General features: G+C 42.2%; 1 protein-coding gene across 2 annotated transcripts in view; it reads left to right on the top strand.

Annotated features, from left to right (window-relative positions):
* Positions 1-17,618, top strand: part of LOC144762339 (uncharacterized) — a 539,245-nt gene that overhangs the window by 224,510 nt on the left and 297,117 nt on the right. For both annotated transcript variants that reach the window (XM_078647501.1, XM_078647500.1), the window contains exon 2: positions 10,395-10,473. In XM_078647501.1, coding sequence (XP_078503627.1) covers positions 10,395-10,473 — 79 coding nt within the window. The remainder of the gene's footprint in view (positions 1-10,394; positions 10,474-17,618) is intronic.

Here is a 17,618-nt window from a genome sequence, read left to right as displayed (position 1 = left end):
GATGTGGTGGGGACATGGGTCGGTTGGCGATCCAGAGTGGATAGAATTCATGAGGCGGATGGTGTCTTCAGTGATAATTGGGTTCCAGGCGCTGAGGTTGTTAGAGGTCGGTTTAGGTTCTGATGGGGATGGAGAGGGTTGTTTGTTGGAGCTGTTTTCGAAGCTGTTGTGTATGTCGGCAATTTTGTTGTAGAAGAAGGAGGATAGCGAATCGCAGAGGTCTTGGGAGGGAGTGATGTCGTTTGAGGCTGCGGTGGGGTTGGTGAATTCTTTGACGATGTTGAATAGTTCCTTGCTGTTATGGGCGTTGTTGTCGATTCTTGAATGCTGATTTCTTAGTGGATCGGATCAGCTGGTGGTGTTTGCGGGTGGCTGCCTTGAGGGTGGTCATGTTGTCGGAGGTTGAGTTTTTTCTCCATGTTTTCTCAAGAGTGCTGCATAGCTTTTTGGATTTCTTAAGGTCATCGTTGAACCAGGTTTTTTTTTTGCTGTTTTGTTTGGTGAGATGGTTATTCAAGGGTGCTAGTTCGTCAGCGCTGTGAGTGATCCATTGTTTGAAATTGATGGCAGCTTGGTTTGGGTCCGAAATATACATATATATGTGACAATATTATACAATCGTTTTGTGTGTCATATGGTTCCATGTAGTGATTTAGTGAGTTGGAGTAGTTGTATGGGTTAATGTAGTCAAGGAAAGCTGGTGTTAAAAAAAAAAAAGATTGTTTTACATGCAAAAAGGTCGCGATGTGCGCATAGCATTATAATAAGGTGAAAGACTTAGATTCTACAAGGTGACGGGCCCTTGCTCAATCCTTAAGATGCGCACTATGGACATTAGTAAAGAAACGTCTAGATGCGAATTCGTAACTTACTTCAATCGAAAACTACGACTGATTCGGCGTTCTCCATTCGTTGAAAAAGTCAAAAACAGCTAACCAATAGCGGTCATTATATGATTCATTGTCATCCGCTAACAAGTAACAAGGTATACGATTGGATGACGGTGTGTCACGTGGTCGCTAGGCGATGAGATACATTTGGGAAAGTGCAATATATATATATATATATATATATATATATATATATATATAAACCTATGTATCCTGGATATTGAGGATACCAAATATAATTGAGTGAAGGTGAAAGTTACTCTAATCTAGGTGACAGTCAAGATTTACACGACGTATTACGGTAAATATACCGATACCTCACCTCAGTTCTAATATATGGTGAGCTATTGTAAAACGGATAAACTATATCCAAAAAGAAGAATAAAAGAAAATATGGGGTAAACAAACAAAATATGGGTTAAACAAAGAACCAACAGGTAAAAAAGGAATATCACTGTATATGATGAAGTTAGGGAATTGTGTCGGCCATGTTGGGTGAGGATAAACTCTAGTGGTTTATAATATTATCAATAATCTGTATCAGGAGGTTATGCAGGGTTCAAGTACATTCATTACAGTGTATGAATTGTTATAAAAAGCATGATAATTCTATTCTGTCATTCATTCCTTGGGGGGAAATACTTCCCAATTTTCGTATCCAGTAATATTCTGCTCTTAGTCTTTGTTTATGAGGGTCTGTGTCACGCTGTACATTTATGACTTCCAAAATGGTAAATCTCAGTTGAGCAATATTATGTCCCGTTTCCATCCAGTGTGTAGCCACAGTAGATTTAAGTAGACGTTGTGTAAATCTTGACGGTTTCACCTAGATTAGAGTAACTTCACCTTCACTCAAATATTATATTTAGTATCCTCAATATCCAGGATACATAGGTTTATATATATATTGCACTTTCCCGAATGTATCGCAACACGTAGCGAACACGTGACACACAGTCATCCAATCGTATACCTTGTTACTTGTTAGTGGATGAAAATGAATCATATAATGGCCGCTATTGGTGCGCTGTTATTAACTTTTTCAACGAACGGAGAACGCCGAATCCGTCATAGTTTTCGATTGAAGTAAGTTACTAATTCGCATCTAGATGTTTCTTTACTAATGTCCATAGTGCGCACCTCAATGATTGAGCAAGGGGCCTTCACCTTATAGAATCGAAGTCTTTCACCTTATTATAATGCTATGTGCACATCGCAACCTTCTTGCATGTAAAACTATCTTTTTTCGATCACCAGCTTTCCCTGACTACACTAACCCATACAACTACTCCAACTCACTAAGTCACTACATGGAACCATATGACACACAAAACGATTGTATAATATTGTCACATATATATGTATACTTAAAAGTTAGCTCTTATGATAATGTAATGAGAAAACATTGAATGTTAGCCCATGATGAACTTTTTGTTTGAGACTAGCTCATTAGGTTTCCGTTTCTCTCCTTTTTAGACTCCAGAGGAAGGGTCGCTTTCCAGACCCGAAATGCATTGGGTTAAATGTAAAACTATGATGAAATAATAAAAATACAAATGAATGGATTATGGAATATAATATGAATGGAAATATGAAATAAATATTTTCCCTGAAATAAGAATCCAATATATTGATTATTACAGAGAATAAAGGATAAAACTTGAAAGTTATGTGAAAGTGCACGCATCTATCACGACGGAGTCCCCCGTCCCACCTAGTCAAGTTAGTATTAGAGTGCTCATAGACAAAGCACTAGGATGAAGTAGCACACACATTACCTAGATAACAAGAATACACCAGAATAAAACTAGTGCACCGACGGACTTTCAACTCATCGAAAGTAATTACAACAGGCACTTGACAAGTGAAATCGAATGAGGCCCAAGGGGGATGTTAATCTTGAATTTGCTTTCTAAGACTAACAAAATATTTAGCAGAAGCTATGATCACTGACAATACCTTTGTGTTTAGGTTATATATGATGTGATTTTTGTTCACAGTTCAAGGCACTTGTGCAGGTACAGCCAAGAGGTATGGGTGAAAAGGGCATTAAATATTTTCCATTTTTAGGGCGCCGTCGAAGAGAAGTCTTTACATGGAAATTTCAAAATGTAACATTTACCCTAACCCTGTCTGTGCCTTCAGGTTTTCTGTCCAATGAAGCTTTAGAGAATCGGGGGAATGTTGTGAATCCCTGTTATGCCTGTGCTTTAGTCTCCGCACAACAGATGTGTTGCTTTTTTGTGAATAAGACCATTTTGGTTTGGGGTTCTCTAATTGAATTGGATGGTGTTAAAGGGGCATTTAAGAGGTATGCTCCTGTGCATCGAGTGTTTATTTAAAAAAAGGCTTGTGCTTCAGTGTGTTTCTCTCAAACTAAAATTACAAACTAAATTACAGAACACCTTTTTTTTTAAAAAAAACCCATAATGCAACTTTTGCGCACTCTCCTCAACTCAGATGACTATTTCATTGAGGCTACGCTAATGACCATGCCTCCTTTTAAATAAGTATGGCAGGGACTTTTGGGAGCAAACTGTTGGGAAAGCCAAGAGGCATCGCCATGTTTTTTAAATGTTGATGATGCAGGAATCTTCCTCCCTTTATCATTAAGCTGCAAAACTACATGTAGGTATTGTGCCCTGGACATTGCCAGAAAACGTGTTGAAAGCCTTGCACAGGCATGAACTCATTTTTTTCTCTCCTGTCCATGTTTCTTGTTTTTTTTTTTGTTTTTTTAGACCTACTCACATAGTCCCATTTTGGATCATAAAAGCTAACTCAGAGATTTGAATCGCTAGGTCTTAAATGCTGGGCCAGGTTATTTAGTGGTATCGGCTAAGATCAATTATTTGTATACTTCCAATCATTGAAAGTATGTAAGCTTGATGTGCCAACAAGAAACTTTAATGGTTATCTTCCTTTAATTGGGTAGCGTGGGTGTGCAAACACCTGGATATATTCCTTCAAACAAGGTGGGAAAACGCTACCAAGAGGAAAGGAAGGACATTTTCAATCGAACATGAAAACATGGATTTTTTTGTTATTCCTTCCACGCATGTTGTTTGTTTTTTTACATATATAGTACCTGATATTTGTTCTTTTGAATATATTTTATCCGTACAAAGCATTAGTGGATATATTGCAAGGATATAGTTAGATATATATGCATGTGTTCTTCAGAAAAGTTGGTCAATTTGCTATGCCTTCTGGATTATAAATTCCTAGATTTTGTCTGTAACGCTTTAACCTAGCAATAAAAGCAAAAACCCGAAAGAAGAGAAACTATTTTTGAAAATACCAGAACTCTGTAGTTCTCAGCAGTAGGGGCTTCACACTGCTTTATCTGAGATTTTAATGTGAATAATGAATAAGCTCCCCATCTCCCACTATCAACAATTTATCTTTTGCCATTTATTCCAGCGCTTTTCTGTTCGTTCGTGGTGTCCCTTGAGCCCTGTCACTTTTGTAACATTTGGTGCGAGTAGAAATAGTTCTCTTGAAATGCAGGGCAAACTCATTGCTTCTGACGCACCTAATTTCCTTGAACACGAAGGCATAAATTGCTCCCAGGGAGCAATATGGAAATCTAGTCCGCCTGTTGCAAATTCTTGGCAGATCCTCTATGTTGGCTGATGGCATTCGTAAGCTAATGCAAACCGGATCACTGCTGTTTTGGAAAAAATTCTGTTGAACAGAGCGAAACCTGAGATATTCCTATTCATATGTACAGTTATTTGTGGTTAGCTATTTCTAAGAGATGCTCACGCTACGCATGCAAAACTGCAAATTTCTACCATCGAACCTTATGTGTAATTTGTACCAGTTCCAAGATGTGATTGGTGTCTATTTCTTGGGTGGGACAGTCTGTCCGCAAGCTTTTTGGGCAGCAGGAAGGTGTCTCAGCAGGGCTGGAGGGTGGGAGGGGTGGCAGAGACCCTTGGTGGAATTCACAGCCTGATAACCCTGCTCATTGTGTGCCAGGGAGTGACCCACTATGCGCCTTAACTCTTACGATGAGTAAATTCGCACCTTCCTGGCCACTTCCTTCCCTACCATTCTTTTAAATAACACAATTGTCTGCTTAAGATGGTGGTGACGGCAGAAAGGGGTTGGATGTTGTCAGCTGTGGGCTCTTGGTGTCCACAGCCTGGATTTAAACGTGTGACCCTCAGATTGTTGTAATGTCAGCAGAGTGTCTTGCTGACATATTAAGTGTACCCCTGATATGGCCACCGTGTCTCCATATCTTCTGCTCCTTGTTTCACTCCAATTACAATTTCATGACTTGATTACTGAAATGAAATTAAATGAAATTTAATTTATAAAGCGCATGGCTGCCCGAGAGCGTACCAGAGCTGAAGAACAAAGAGCAAACTGAAGAGGGTACCGTTAATTAGGGATCACTGGGAAAAAGAAATGTTTTAAGAAGCTTCCGAAACTTCATATAGCTGGGTTCAGTTCGAATCTTGCCAGGAAGGGCATTCCACAGCCTGGCCGCATTAACCGAGAATCAACGGCCCCCAGAGAACGCCTTCCTCACTCTGGAGACCTTGGCCAGATTTCCAAGGTCAGAACGAAAAGTCCGAGAAGACTTGTAAGGGCAGATCAGATTCCTAAGAATAGGGGGTCCCTTACCCTGAAGTGACTTGTGGGTTATGCAAAGAGATTTAAATGTAATTCTTTCATGTATCGTATACGTACTTACCTGATACCTCACCCATTCCCAAACCACCTTGCTGCTGCACACTTCGGACTATGGTGGTCCCACCAGTAGGTGGTGTCAAGCCATTATTCTCAGTCAGGACTGGTACCTTTACATATGTGTGCTTTTTAACCACAAATTGACCACATTTTCCCCTTCATTCTATTGCAGTCATCTTCAAAAATGTTATGCCGCTCCCCCTTGAGTTAAAATAAGTTTGTCTGAGCTCCCCAGGTGTGTAACTGCCTAAAATGTTTAACAGAACATTGTATACCATGAACATAGCATTTTGAAAGTTAAATGTAAAGTCGACCTAACCATGTGTGTAGTGCGAACCTCTTACACACTCTAAACACACACCACAGTCCAAAAGAGTGCATACGTCTGAATCATTCAGCTTTCTGTCCCTCATTTGTTGCAGTTACCCTAAACTTTGCTTGTTACATTCTCCCCAGTCACGAGATCTAGGTTAAATCCATCGTTCTTTTGGCCACTACGCCACCCCAGTTTGGACCCAGCTATATGCAAATCAGTCTTGACCCTGTGCTTCATGGGAACAGTCCAAACGAAACTGCCAAGCCAGGCCCTCCCTGGACCGGAAACAAGCGTCCTGGGACCGGTTTCGGGGTATGCTCAGCCAGGTTAGCTTGAATCCAGTGGCACAGTGAGCAAGTGCCTCAGACCATTCAAATGTCAATTATCACTGATTTAGCCTGCTCTCGCCGTGTCTTGGTATCCTATTATCCTCAAGTATACAGGGCTCATATATATATATATATATATATATATATATATATATATATATATATATATATATATATATATATAAATATATATATATAATATATATATATATATATATATATATATATATATATATATATATATATATATATGGAATTCTTTGAATAGTGCACATATTGTTTTTTGTATACTATTAATGCACCACACAAATTATGTATCATTCACGATCACAGTAATTTTTGGTTTTCTTTCTTCACACACTACACAGAGAGAGAGTGACCGATGATGAGAAGTGGGTAGACTGGTAATTGCTAGCCAGGAACCCCCTCGGGTGTTGCTACCGTGAGGCACTCTCTCTACTCACCAATTTTTTTACAGTGAGTTTTGGCCTGCTGAGACGTTTTTACATATAGAATATACACCTTGACCTAAGGGATTCGTGCTAATTCACACACCCATGGGATTTGAAACATTATGGAATATCTAATCCCCCTAGTAGGCCCTGTATATAGGTGTTGCAAATAGGTATGGCTCCACATTATTGTTGTCTTTGCATTGGACCCTGTACAGCCCTAGGTTGCCGTTTGGTTAGAGTCTTGATATATTTACCACAAACACAGGGCTCCCGTCCTAAAAAACAGAAGTGGGGCAAGTTAGGCAGAATGCGTGTGACATCACTGTGTGTGGCATCACAGGAAGTAGAATTACAACCCATGATCTCACAGATCTTAAGACCCCACATATGTTTAGCAGGTTGATCATAGGTGCATTTGAGAGCATTACAATATTTAACAAATTAAATCTTGCATTGGGTTTTGCCAAAATATTGACGCAGCCACAACGCAAAATCCGGGCCCCAACTTATACTGTTTTTTTTTTTTAATCCTGCCGCAAAGAAATTGGCAACAAGAAGAAATGTGGCCGTAAATCTGTTCCGCTTGATTGGTTGCCGTGTCTGTATTTTAAAATTTCTTATGGGGGTTAAGGCACCTGCTACAGAGATCTTTTGTGCCTGCTAAATCTCAGGGAATAATAACAATCTTAGAATAATTCTGGAGGATAACGTATTTGCTGGAGAGATCTGTGTTCTGCCTGGTCCTAGTTTTGAATCGAAGTAGCATAGAAGGTTAATATGTCCCCTGCAAAGCACGCAGATGACAGATTTTATTATTTTGTTTTTTAATTGTATGTAATTGGGTAAGTGTGCTACTGCTTTTAGGACCTGGATCCTTTTTGTTACTTGCAGTTCATAATTGTAATCCTTCTAATATGGCACTGTGAGGTATGAAGGACAGGTGCCTCCTACACCTTGTAACCTTCATTGTCTTATGTAACACTTCCTTCATATTGATGTACACACATGGTTTATTGTCAATGTATAATCTGTACGTGTGATGTAAAGCGCTCTGACACCCTGCATCGGGATAGAGTAGTGCTATAAAAGAAATAAAACAAAATAGTGGTATTTAGCTTATTAGTGTAAATACTAGGGCGACCAACACATCTGATATTCTTAGAGACTTTGCATATCTCTTATATACAGGGACTGAACAAAGTCAAAAGCATTTCTTTCAAGTACCTGTGAAGTGATAAGATGTTTGTTTCCCCTCCATTGCATCTAGTTGTGTGGTGCTCCATAGCTCTCAGCCAGGATACTCAAACAAAGAGGCCTAATGGCCCCTTAACTCTGGCTTCTGTTATGGGCAAAGCTGGAATGCTGCTCGGAACAAAAGCAGAAGACCACCTGTAGGTGCTGCTGAATGTGTCCCAGTGTCAAAGTCCCAGCGTCAGAGTGTCCGAAAATTACACCGGGACGAGTTCAGCACATTTCTGTGAATTCTGGGAGAAGTAGGAAAGGGAGGTGGCTCTCCATTGAAAGTGGGCAGCTTTGCAGCAGGGGAGATTACCTCTATCCTCTGAAAATAAATAACGGGTAGACCGCATTTACCCTCGAATCGAGCCCTGCACATACATACATACATACATACATACATACATAATCTGTGTACAGGCTAACCCTCCGAGCCCCTAGTCAAGACCCTCCACAGCAGTGGTACTCTCGTGTGGCCCGGGGTCAACAGCAGCACTTGGCTGCCATTTATACGACTCAGCACTCTTATTAAATAAAAATGCAATCGCTTGTTTAGCTGTTATTTAAAATTTAAGAAGGGAAGTAACTCTGGTGTCCTACAGCCCTTGATCACATTCATTTCTAAAGACATCTTGCAGGAAAAGTATAAAAATGTGATAATGTGTATTTTCTTTAACCGTTTCTCCTTACTACATCAGATTATCAGTGCATTGAGAAGTATTTTTTAAAAGTGATAGTTTTCAAACATAAATTTATCAATAATCATTTTTTCCCTCCACCCTGACCACAATACCAATAGTGAACTAAGACACAAGCCGGTTGTTATATGCTGGGTTCCTATTGTACATAAACAACATTATAGTTTATTAAATCAAACACAGGAAAAGGTTTTGTACAGCGCAGATCCTGAATTGGTTTTTTGAGTTCCTCTTATATGTGATAATGAGGGAAAACCACTGCTTAATTTGAGCTGGAGCTTTCCGGTGCCGAGCACCGGCACTTAATTGATTTCCAGTGTTCGGCACTTGCCCCTCATTGTCATCACCACACTTAGGGCACACTGCCACAAGGTGGCGCTGCTCATTTGGAGATGAGCAGTTTTACAGTTGTTTAGGAAAACAATATACATTAAAAAATTACTAATACCTGCCTCCCCGGACATTCCTTTACCTTGGGGACCTGGAATAATCTGAACTGTCGCATTTTCATGTGCGAGAGATGGTTAGTAGTTGTTTTGGCAGCGATGACCGGGGCGATGGGTGGTGCAAGCTGCAGTGGCCTCATGGTCAGAGCCCTGGCACTTAATATTTTACAAATTAAGCACTGGGGAAAACCACACAAAAAAATTGCCTAGGATCTCCCACTTTGGTTAAGTGGGGAAGCCGGGATTAATCCCAGGTTTTCTGGTTTCACATTGTGCAAATCAGCCACTAGATGAATATGCTTAATTTCCCTACATTCACCGTACCCCAAACGCCCCACCGCCACCTGCTTGCATCATTGCAGCCCTCAGTCACATCACAGACCACATTTCTTGGCCCCTGGGAACATGTTTGCGAGTACCCATGCTCCACAGGCTTTATCAACCTTCCCTGTAGAGCATGTTATCTCTTTTCTGACCCCTTAAACATTTGTAAGTCCCACTTCCAGCCACCAAAATACAGTCTGTAATGGGCTCAAAGCCCTGACACCTTTCCACTCCCTGTGCCCTCAAATGTTTCCGCAGGGTCCCTCTGCCACCTTTCCACGAATGAGGGAGTAAATCAGTTTGAGTGCAAAACCACGTTTTGTGGGAGCCAAAGTGGACTTGCAGTGATAAAACTGTCCGCCGGCTTTGAGAATCCCGCCTGGCTTGCGCAGTGGCGTAGGAAGGGGGTGCTGTGGATGCGGGTCGCCCCAGGTGTCATCACTGAGGGGGGGGGATGTATTTTAAACACTTATTTAGCCATTTTGTTAAGCTGGGGAGACACATTTTCCGCACCGGGTTCCACCTGACCTTGCTACGCCACTGTGCTTGCGCTCCATTAACCAATTGTTAGAAAGAACTGGATCCCGCTGAGCAGTTGTTTCCTTGTTATAAAGAGTTATTTTTCAAGTAGTACATGTGTTGAAAAGATGATTCATTTGATGTTGTCCTATTAATGGACCGGGGTTCCAGGCCTCAGTTCTCGGCCCCCGCCCACTCCCTTTATTCGGTTTTAGGCTCAGATGATGGAAACCGGAATTATGGCCATTCTGGTGAGCGCAGAAGGGCAGTGTCGGGGACAGGCCCGCAGGGCTGTGTTGTATTTCCTGCCTTTACTGTAAGACCATTTCTCCGCCGAGGAAACGTGTTCTGTGGGCCAGAGACCGCTGCGCGCGCCAGAGGCAGCAGCTGGGGAGGAGGGCAAGAAGGAGAGTGGGAAGGGAGAGGTAAGGAAATCAGATCTAACCGAATATTAATGTCCGCCTGCCTTCCTTGCAGATCTCCCGCCCCCTGAGCGATGAGGAGGACAGCGAGGACTCCGAAGGCGAGAACCAGGAGCTTGCACAGATTGACAAAGGTACAGCGCACACTGCTCTTCTAAGCACTGCAGATAACAAGAGTGACTAATATCTGATTCAATGATACTCCATCTTTCGGCCTCGGAAGCATTGCTGGACTAGACTGGCACTCACTGGCGGCCCTCAAGTGGGGGGGGGGGGGGGTGGCAGCGCCTGCAGCCCGTGCTGCACTTGTTCAAGCAGGACGCGCGTCACAATAGTGGTGTAAGCAGCAAATCCAGAGTCATTGGAATTATGCGGCAGGAGATGGCTACATTATGCGGCAGGGTTGAGTAAATTATGCAGCAAGAAAAGTTCAATTATGCAGCACATTTTGTAGTAGTATTACAGAATGTGTTACCAAATTTCAAAATAATGAATTATTTCATCATTTGTAAACTTGGTAACACTGTCTGGTCATTGGTTGCACCTCATTAGTACAAGTTTAACACCCAAATATAACAATAAGCAACAGAAAGGTGACCTGTCCAGCATTGCAAAGGGCCTTACCCCGTGCGGCAACACATGTTGCTGCATTTTTAGTAACGTTTGTATAATAAGGTTGAATCATACAGGATAAGAGTTAGTCAGGAGGTATTTATTACAACCTCATCCAACAACCGACATAAGTCAACTGTCAGTTGTGGAACATTGTACTACAGAACCTTTGACAGGCATGGTTCCATGCTAAGCATTCCAGCAAGGAACCATGTTACATCATTACACTTCTTCCTCTTGACATTTAAACAAGTTCAACATTACAGTAAACTAAACTAGACATAATCACGCAAGTGCAAAGGCAACTTGCGAACTCTCACACTCCTACGAGACCCAGAAGACTCCAAAACTGGAACTGAAGTATGTCCACCAGAAGTAGAACAATCATGAAGAGATAAATCACATCCAGCACAGTGAGATAGTTGACTGTGGTTCCAGATACGACCATCCTCTGTCTTAACAGCATTTTTGAAAAGTTTCACTATGGTTCTTGGTGCAGTAAACTTTGACCAATTTTTTTTATTTTTTATAACCTTTATTAAGTCAAACAGAGCAATACAGGCGCAGGCCTACAACCACAGGGGCCGGCCGCAAAATCAGGAGATAAAGACAGGAGCATTGTAAATGTGCATGATAAAAGGAGGAATCACGTTATAGTCATAGTACGTGGTCGTAGCACAGCGAAGCACAAGGATAGGAGAGGTTTCATTTTTATAACATGGAGAAGGAGGCAGCGGCTATATCAACAGAGGCAGCACACTACACAATAAACAAGAAGAGACTGGAGGGGTGTACCCCTCCATGCAATCAGAAATCGACGATAAGCAATAAGGCCGAAAACACCCTACGCCCGCCGAAGGCAGGCCAGGAGTAAAGGTCAAACAATGGCTAGCAATTTAGCAAGAACATCGTGTGGAAAACCCACCCGTACAAGACAGAAAGAAGAGACAAGTGCAGATGCCTAACAGAAAAAGGATGTAAGAAGAAGATATAGCCAACCCTCTTGGGAAGAAAGAGAGAAAAGGACCATAGAATAAAACAAACTAAAATAACAAAACCCCTCCAACACCCGCCACCCTACATCACCGTAATGGCTATGGCCTACCCCACTAACAGCGTGCCTGTCGCCCCAGAGTCACCCTAAAGAAAGGAAATAAAGAGAGAAAGAAGAAGACAATAAAGAAAAGGAATGAGGAGAGGAGCCGTCGATTCAGATACCCGGTCCCCCCCACCCCCGCAACTAAAATCGTAGAGGCAGAGGCCATAGAAAGTACAAAGATCAGCGAGCGCACAAAACGCAATCAGTAACAGCCCCACAAGACGTGTCCTTGAATCACCATTAACCAGCAAGAAGTCCCTCCAAGACCCAAGCGAGGTCACCCCTGGCCACTTCTGTGAATAGTAGAACTGCTAAACAGCCTTGCAGTCAGGAGACAGGTCGATACAAAAAGTTCAATCCTTCCAGGCGGAGCAGGCAGCGCCGCCGCACAACATCGTCCCAGCCACCAAGAAACAACCGACGATGCACGGCGGCGGCCAGAATGCAACAATACCCTGACCACCAACAAGTCCAAGTCCAAAACCAGGTCTGCCAAGCACGGAAAGGAAAGCACAGGATGCGGGAAGCACCGCAGCACAGGAGCCAGATCCATTCGCACCCTCAAAACTGTAGACTCATCCGGGGAACCTGGCACAGCGACCGAAGGAGATTCAGCGGCACCAACTCGGGGGAAAGCCACTACGCCACAAAATGGCGGATCAGCAATGGCAGCGATCCATACCTCCAAGTCCCGGGAGTTCCGGAGCAGAGCAATCCGCAGGGTAACCAGTGCAACCAGTGCAACCAACACGTGACTACGCGTAAGCGTCTCCCCATGTAGCCGAAGTCCGGGGGTCTCAAATTCAGCGGTGTCTCCGTCCCCGGGAGGGGTGCACTCCAAGGCGCCATCCGCCATCTTAGCCACTTCGTTCTCCGCCACTTCCCTTCCACCTCCGAGTCCAGTCCGACCACCAGAGGCAACAGGTCTCACGGCTGATCGTCGGCAGTCGACGCCTGGTGCGGAAAGGAGAGTCACCGAAAGGCAGACCTTTTCTCATCAACATAGAGCTTTCTTTTCTTTTGAAGAGATAATTCTTTGTCTCTCCGAGCAGCAATATCATTGTTTTTTACACCCTTACCAGCCACCATCCATGCCGGGCACAGACATGTATTGGGAGCTCTACCCTTAAAAAGCTCAATGGGAGTTTTTCCCGTAGATGAATGTGGGGTGAACCTATAAGCAGTAATGCGGCTCTGCAACTCCTTCCTCCAATCCAAACAATTAACTTTTGCCAACTGGATACTCTCCTTTAGAGTCCTGTTAAATCTCTCCAAGGCACCATTTGCCTCTGGATGATATAAGGAGATTTTTTGATGTACCACCCCCACACCTGAGAAGATAATCCTCCATCACACCCGAACAGAACTGAGGTCCATTGTCAGAAAGAATTTAGTTTGGAAAACTTTCCCGTTTAAACACAGATTCTAAGAAGCTAATCACTGATTGACTTGTGACCTCCCTTACCAAACTTACCTCCTCCCAACAGGAACATAAATCCAGCAACACCAACAAGTAAGGAGTTTGACGCTCACCATGCAATGGACCTACAATATCAATTGCCACCTCATCCCAGGGAGATCTTGGAAGAGTTCTACAAACCATTGGAGCACTTCTTGTTTAAAGCACTTTGTCACTGGCCTGGCAAGGTGTACACTCTCTAACCGAACGTTCAACCATCAAATCCAACCCAGGCCACCAGAAATTCTGACGGATGCGTTCTTTGGTCTTAGAGATGCCCATATGTCCTTCATGGGCCATGTTCACAATGACACCCCTAAGATTCAAAGGAAGAACCAACCTTGTTCCTCTCATAAGTAAACCATCCACAACAGCTAATTAATTTGCAACTAAAGACCAAGGTTTATCAAGAGATTGTGACTTGTTCTGATGTAAAAGACTGATAACATTCAACAATTCATTATCCTTTTCCAACATTCAACAATTCATTATCCTTTTCCAACTCAACCCTCCATTCATCTTCCTTTACAGCTCCCAAAGTAACATCACAAACCCTTAACTCACACTAAAAATCATCTTGATCACCTTCATCTTGACTTTCAACTTTGTCTACAACATCCACCAATCTAGACTGCCAATCCGCAGAAACATTAGTTTTCCCAGGAATGTATTCAAACTTGAAGTCATACTCTTGCAAGGAGATGACCCACCTTCTAATCCTTGAAGAAATTGAATCTAAACCCTTCCTTTCAAATATTTCCTTAAGTGGCTTATGATCAGATCTGACTGTAAAAGAAGAGCCCCACACAAACTTCCTGAATTTGTTTATAGCCCACAGAATCGCCAACACCTCCTTTTCTATGACCGAATAACTTAACTCAGCCCCTTTTAAACATCTCGACGCACATGCAATCAATTCTTCATGACTCCTCCTCAACTGAAATAGAAGAGCTCCCAGTCTTTTTTTACTTGCATCCGTAACAATAAAAGTAGGATTTCCAGGTACAAATGCTTGCAAGTTCGGTGCATTCCTAAGATCCTTTTTTACTTGCATGAACTCCATACTGCATTCTTCAGACCAAACAAACTCGGTGTTTTTACACATAAACTTCCTTAAATTTACAGTTTTATCAGCAAAATTTCTCACAAATTTATTATAGTACTCTGCCATTCCCAAAAATGAAGAGACGACTTCTTTTGAGCATGGTTCCTTTAACATTTCAATTGTGTCAACTAACTCCTTCTTAGGTCTTACACCATGTCGGGAAATATGATGGCCCAGGTAATCGAGTTCAGAGACCCCAAATTTGCATTTGTTTCTACGTAAAGACAAACCAGCATCCAGCATTTTTTTAAGAACAGAATGAACCCTCTCATCATGCTCTTTCACATCCTTCCCACAAATTAATACATCATCTTGATAACATCTTACACCTGGTATTCCCTTAAATAAATCTTCCATAATCCTCTGAAAGACTGAGGCCACGGAAACCAGTCCGAACGGCATTCTCAGAAACTTAAATGCCCCCATTGGTGTGATGAATGACATTAACTCCTGACACTCTTCACTTAAAGGTACCTGGTGATAAGCCGAAGCCATGTCCAAGGTGGTGAAGTAACAAGCACCATCCAGTGTAGAAACTAATTCCTCTCTGTTTGGAAGTGGGAATTTGTCAACTATTACTTCTCTATTCAGGGCACGAAGATCCACACATAAGCGAATCCCGTTATTAGGTTTGCGAGCTATCACAATTGGGGCAAGCCATTCAGTCGCTTCAACAGGTTGTATTACACCAGTTGTCAACAGTTTGTCTATTTCTTTTTTTACAGCTTCTTGTACACAAATTGGAATTTGTCTTACCCTTGCCGCAACCGGAATTGCACCAAGTTTCAATTTAATATGGTGATTATAACCTTTTAAACATCCCAGATTATCACTGAACAACTCACCAACTCTTTTACAAACTTGTTCCCTTCCCCTTCAACAGATTGAACCTGTACAGAGGGATGTCCATTTGGATTGAGAATGACACCTAAACGTGCTTGATGAGACCAGCTCAACAAACTGTCACCCCGTTCAGCCACATAAATTTTTGCTTCAGTAAATCTACCTTTGAACTCTATACAATCTTCAAAATATCCCAATAACTTAATGGGTAACTCACTGTAAACTCTTGGCTTTATGTCTGGTTTCACTAGTGTCTTTTTACCTTTACATTTTTTTAAGAAAACATCCTTTGAAACAAAAGTGATGTGAACACGAATCAAATTTCATCATGACTCTTACATCACCCACCAAAACCCACTCAGATGGATGTTCCACGTCATTTTCACTTACTTGAAAGCTAACCAGTTTTGTCTCTGACCTTGAATCCCTCCTATTCCTTAATCGACAATTTTTCCCAATATGACCTTTTTTCCCACAAACATTGCAACTAAACCTATTAGCTGGACACTCTTTTGCATTAGCCATGTGTCCAAACTTTCCACACCTGTAACAATTCCCTTGAAATGGCGTTATAAATTTCCTACCAGACTGTGACTTCACTGTACTATTTTCTTCCACAGTACTTTTCTCTCGCACACAATCTTCACTTTTTTTATTTTCATCGTTCTGCACTACTTGACACTCAACTTCCTGTACCTTACTACTGGCAGTATCATCTTTACCCACTTTGCTAAGTTCACCTACACACTTTAACATGTGCTCAACCCTTTTTGCGATACTAATTACTTCATCCAAAGGTGGCTCATCCTTTAGCCAGAGCTCCTCCCTGATCTTATCACTTCCACACCTCAAAACAAACTGATCTCTGATCCTTTCTTCGACCAACCCACCAAATTTACAACTAGACGCTAATTTCCGTAATGAAGTAATATATTCCTCTACACTTTCCTCCTTCCCTTGTTCCCGCAGTCCAAAATAATACCTTTCCATTATGGTACTAACCTTAGGTAAGTAGTGTAGGTCTAACAGTCTTGCACATATTTCGTATTCGTTCAAACCCCTCAGATCCACTTGCGCAAGTTGTGGTAAATTTTCCAACACTTCCTGACCTTCACCCCCTAAACAGTGCAACAATAGTGCGTTTTTTCTCTCTCCACTCAAATTAGTACCACAAACCCTTGCATAGTTCTCAAAGATCTTTTTCCATTTTTTCCACTTTATAGCAGGTTCTCCAGGATCCGATAAAAAAAAACGGTGGTGCTGTAACATTCTGCATATCTTTCTTTTTCCCTCACCAGCAGTAAGAACTAATTAATTTCAAATTACAGTTTAAGAGTACACCTATCACAAAATAACAAACAAAATTAAACACAAGAAGAGAAAAATAAAAATGTCTCACAACTGTAACTTCATAAAATTACCACACAGTTTTAGTCTTCTTTCCCACCACCTTGACAAGCTCACTACTCCTGGTGTGCCTGTCACCGCTGATGCGACCTCTTCCAATGAGGCAAGACTTTGTGATGAAAAGATGTGCCTGTCAGCGTGCGAACACACACCTGGAGACAAGCGCTTTTCTTCCGGTGTGCTTGTCACCGTGCCAACAAACACCAAAGAATTCAAATTCCTACGTCGTCACAAACTCTTAAATTAGTGAACTGAAGGCTGACCTGTAAACAAATCGCCTTTTCCTTCACCCAAGAAGGCCGCCGATAGACGTCAACACTCGCGTCATCAACTTTTCTCCTATTTTCCAAAGGAATTTGAGCTTGCTATTCCTCGAACTTCACCCGCAATCCACGCTTAAGATGTCCGCCACCAAACACTCAGGCTATTTTCTCAGGCGATAGTGCTTGTTCTTCCTTTCTTCCGTTCTTCACTCGTCCACCTCACCCAAGATGGCCGCCTCCATTTCTCCAAACATTCAGTTTTTTTTAATTAGGCGAAAGCGCACATCTACCTCTCTTCATAGCTGACGTCACGCCGCTCGTCGAAGAACACATGGGCCTCTCTTTGCCATACAAATTTACGCGCCTCAGCCGCTCTGTTCCCAAATTTCCACTTTTGTGCTGCCACCCGATTTCCTCAGCATGGGCGCTCAGGCAACCTCCAGTACTCGCAGATCTCCGCCGCTAACAGTGAGTTTCCACCACAATCCTCA

Source organism: Lissotriton helveticus, chromosome 6, assembly GCF_964261635.1.
Source record: "Lissotriton helveticus chromosome 6, aLisHel1.1, whole genome shotgun sequence".
Classification (NCBI taxonomy): Eukaryota; Metazoa; Chordata; class Amphibia; order Caudata; family Salamandridae; genus Lissotriton; species Lissotriton helveticus.
This window is presented reverse-complemented; position numbering and strand designations above follow the sequence as displayed.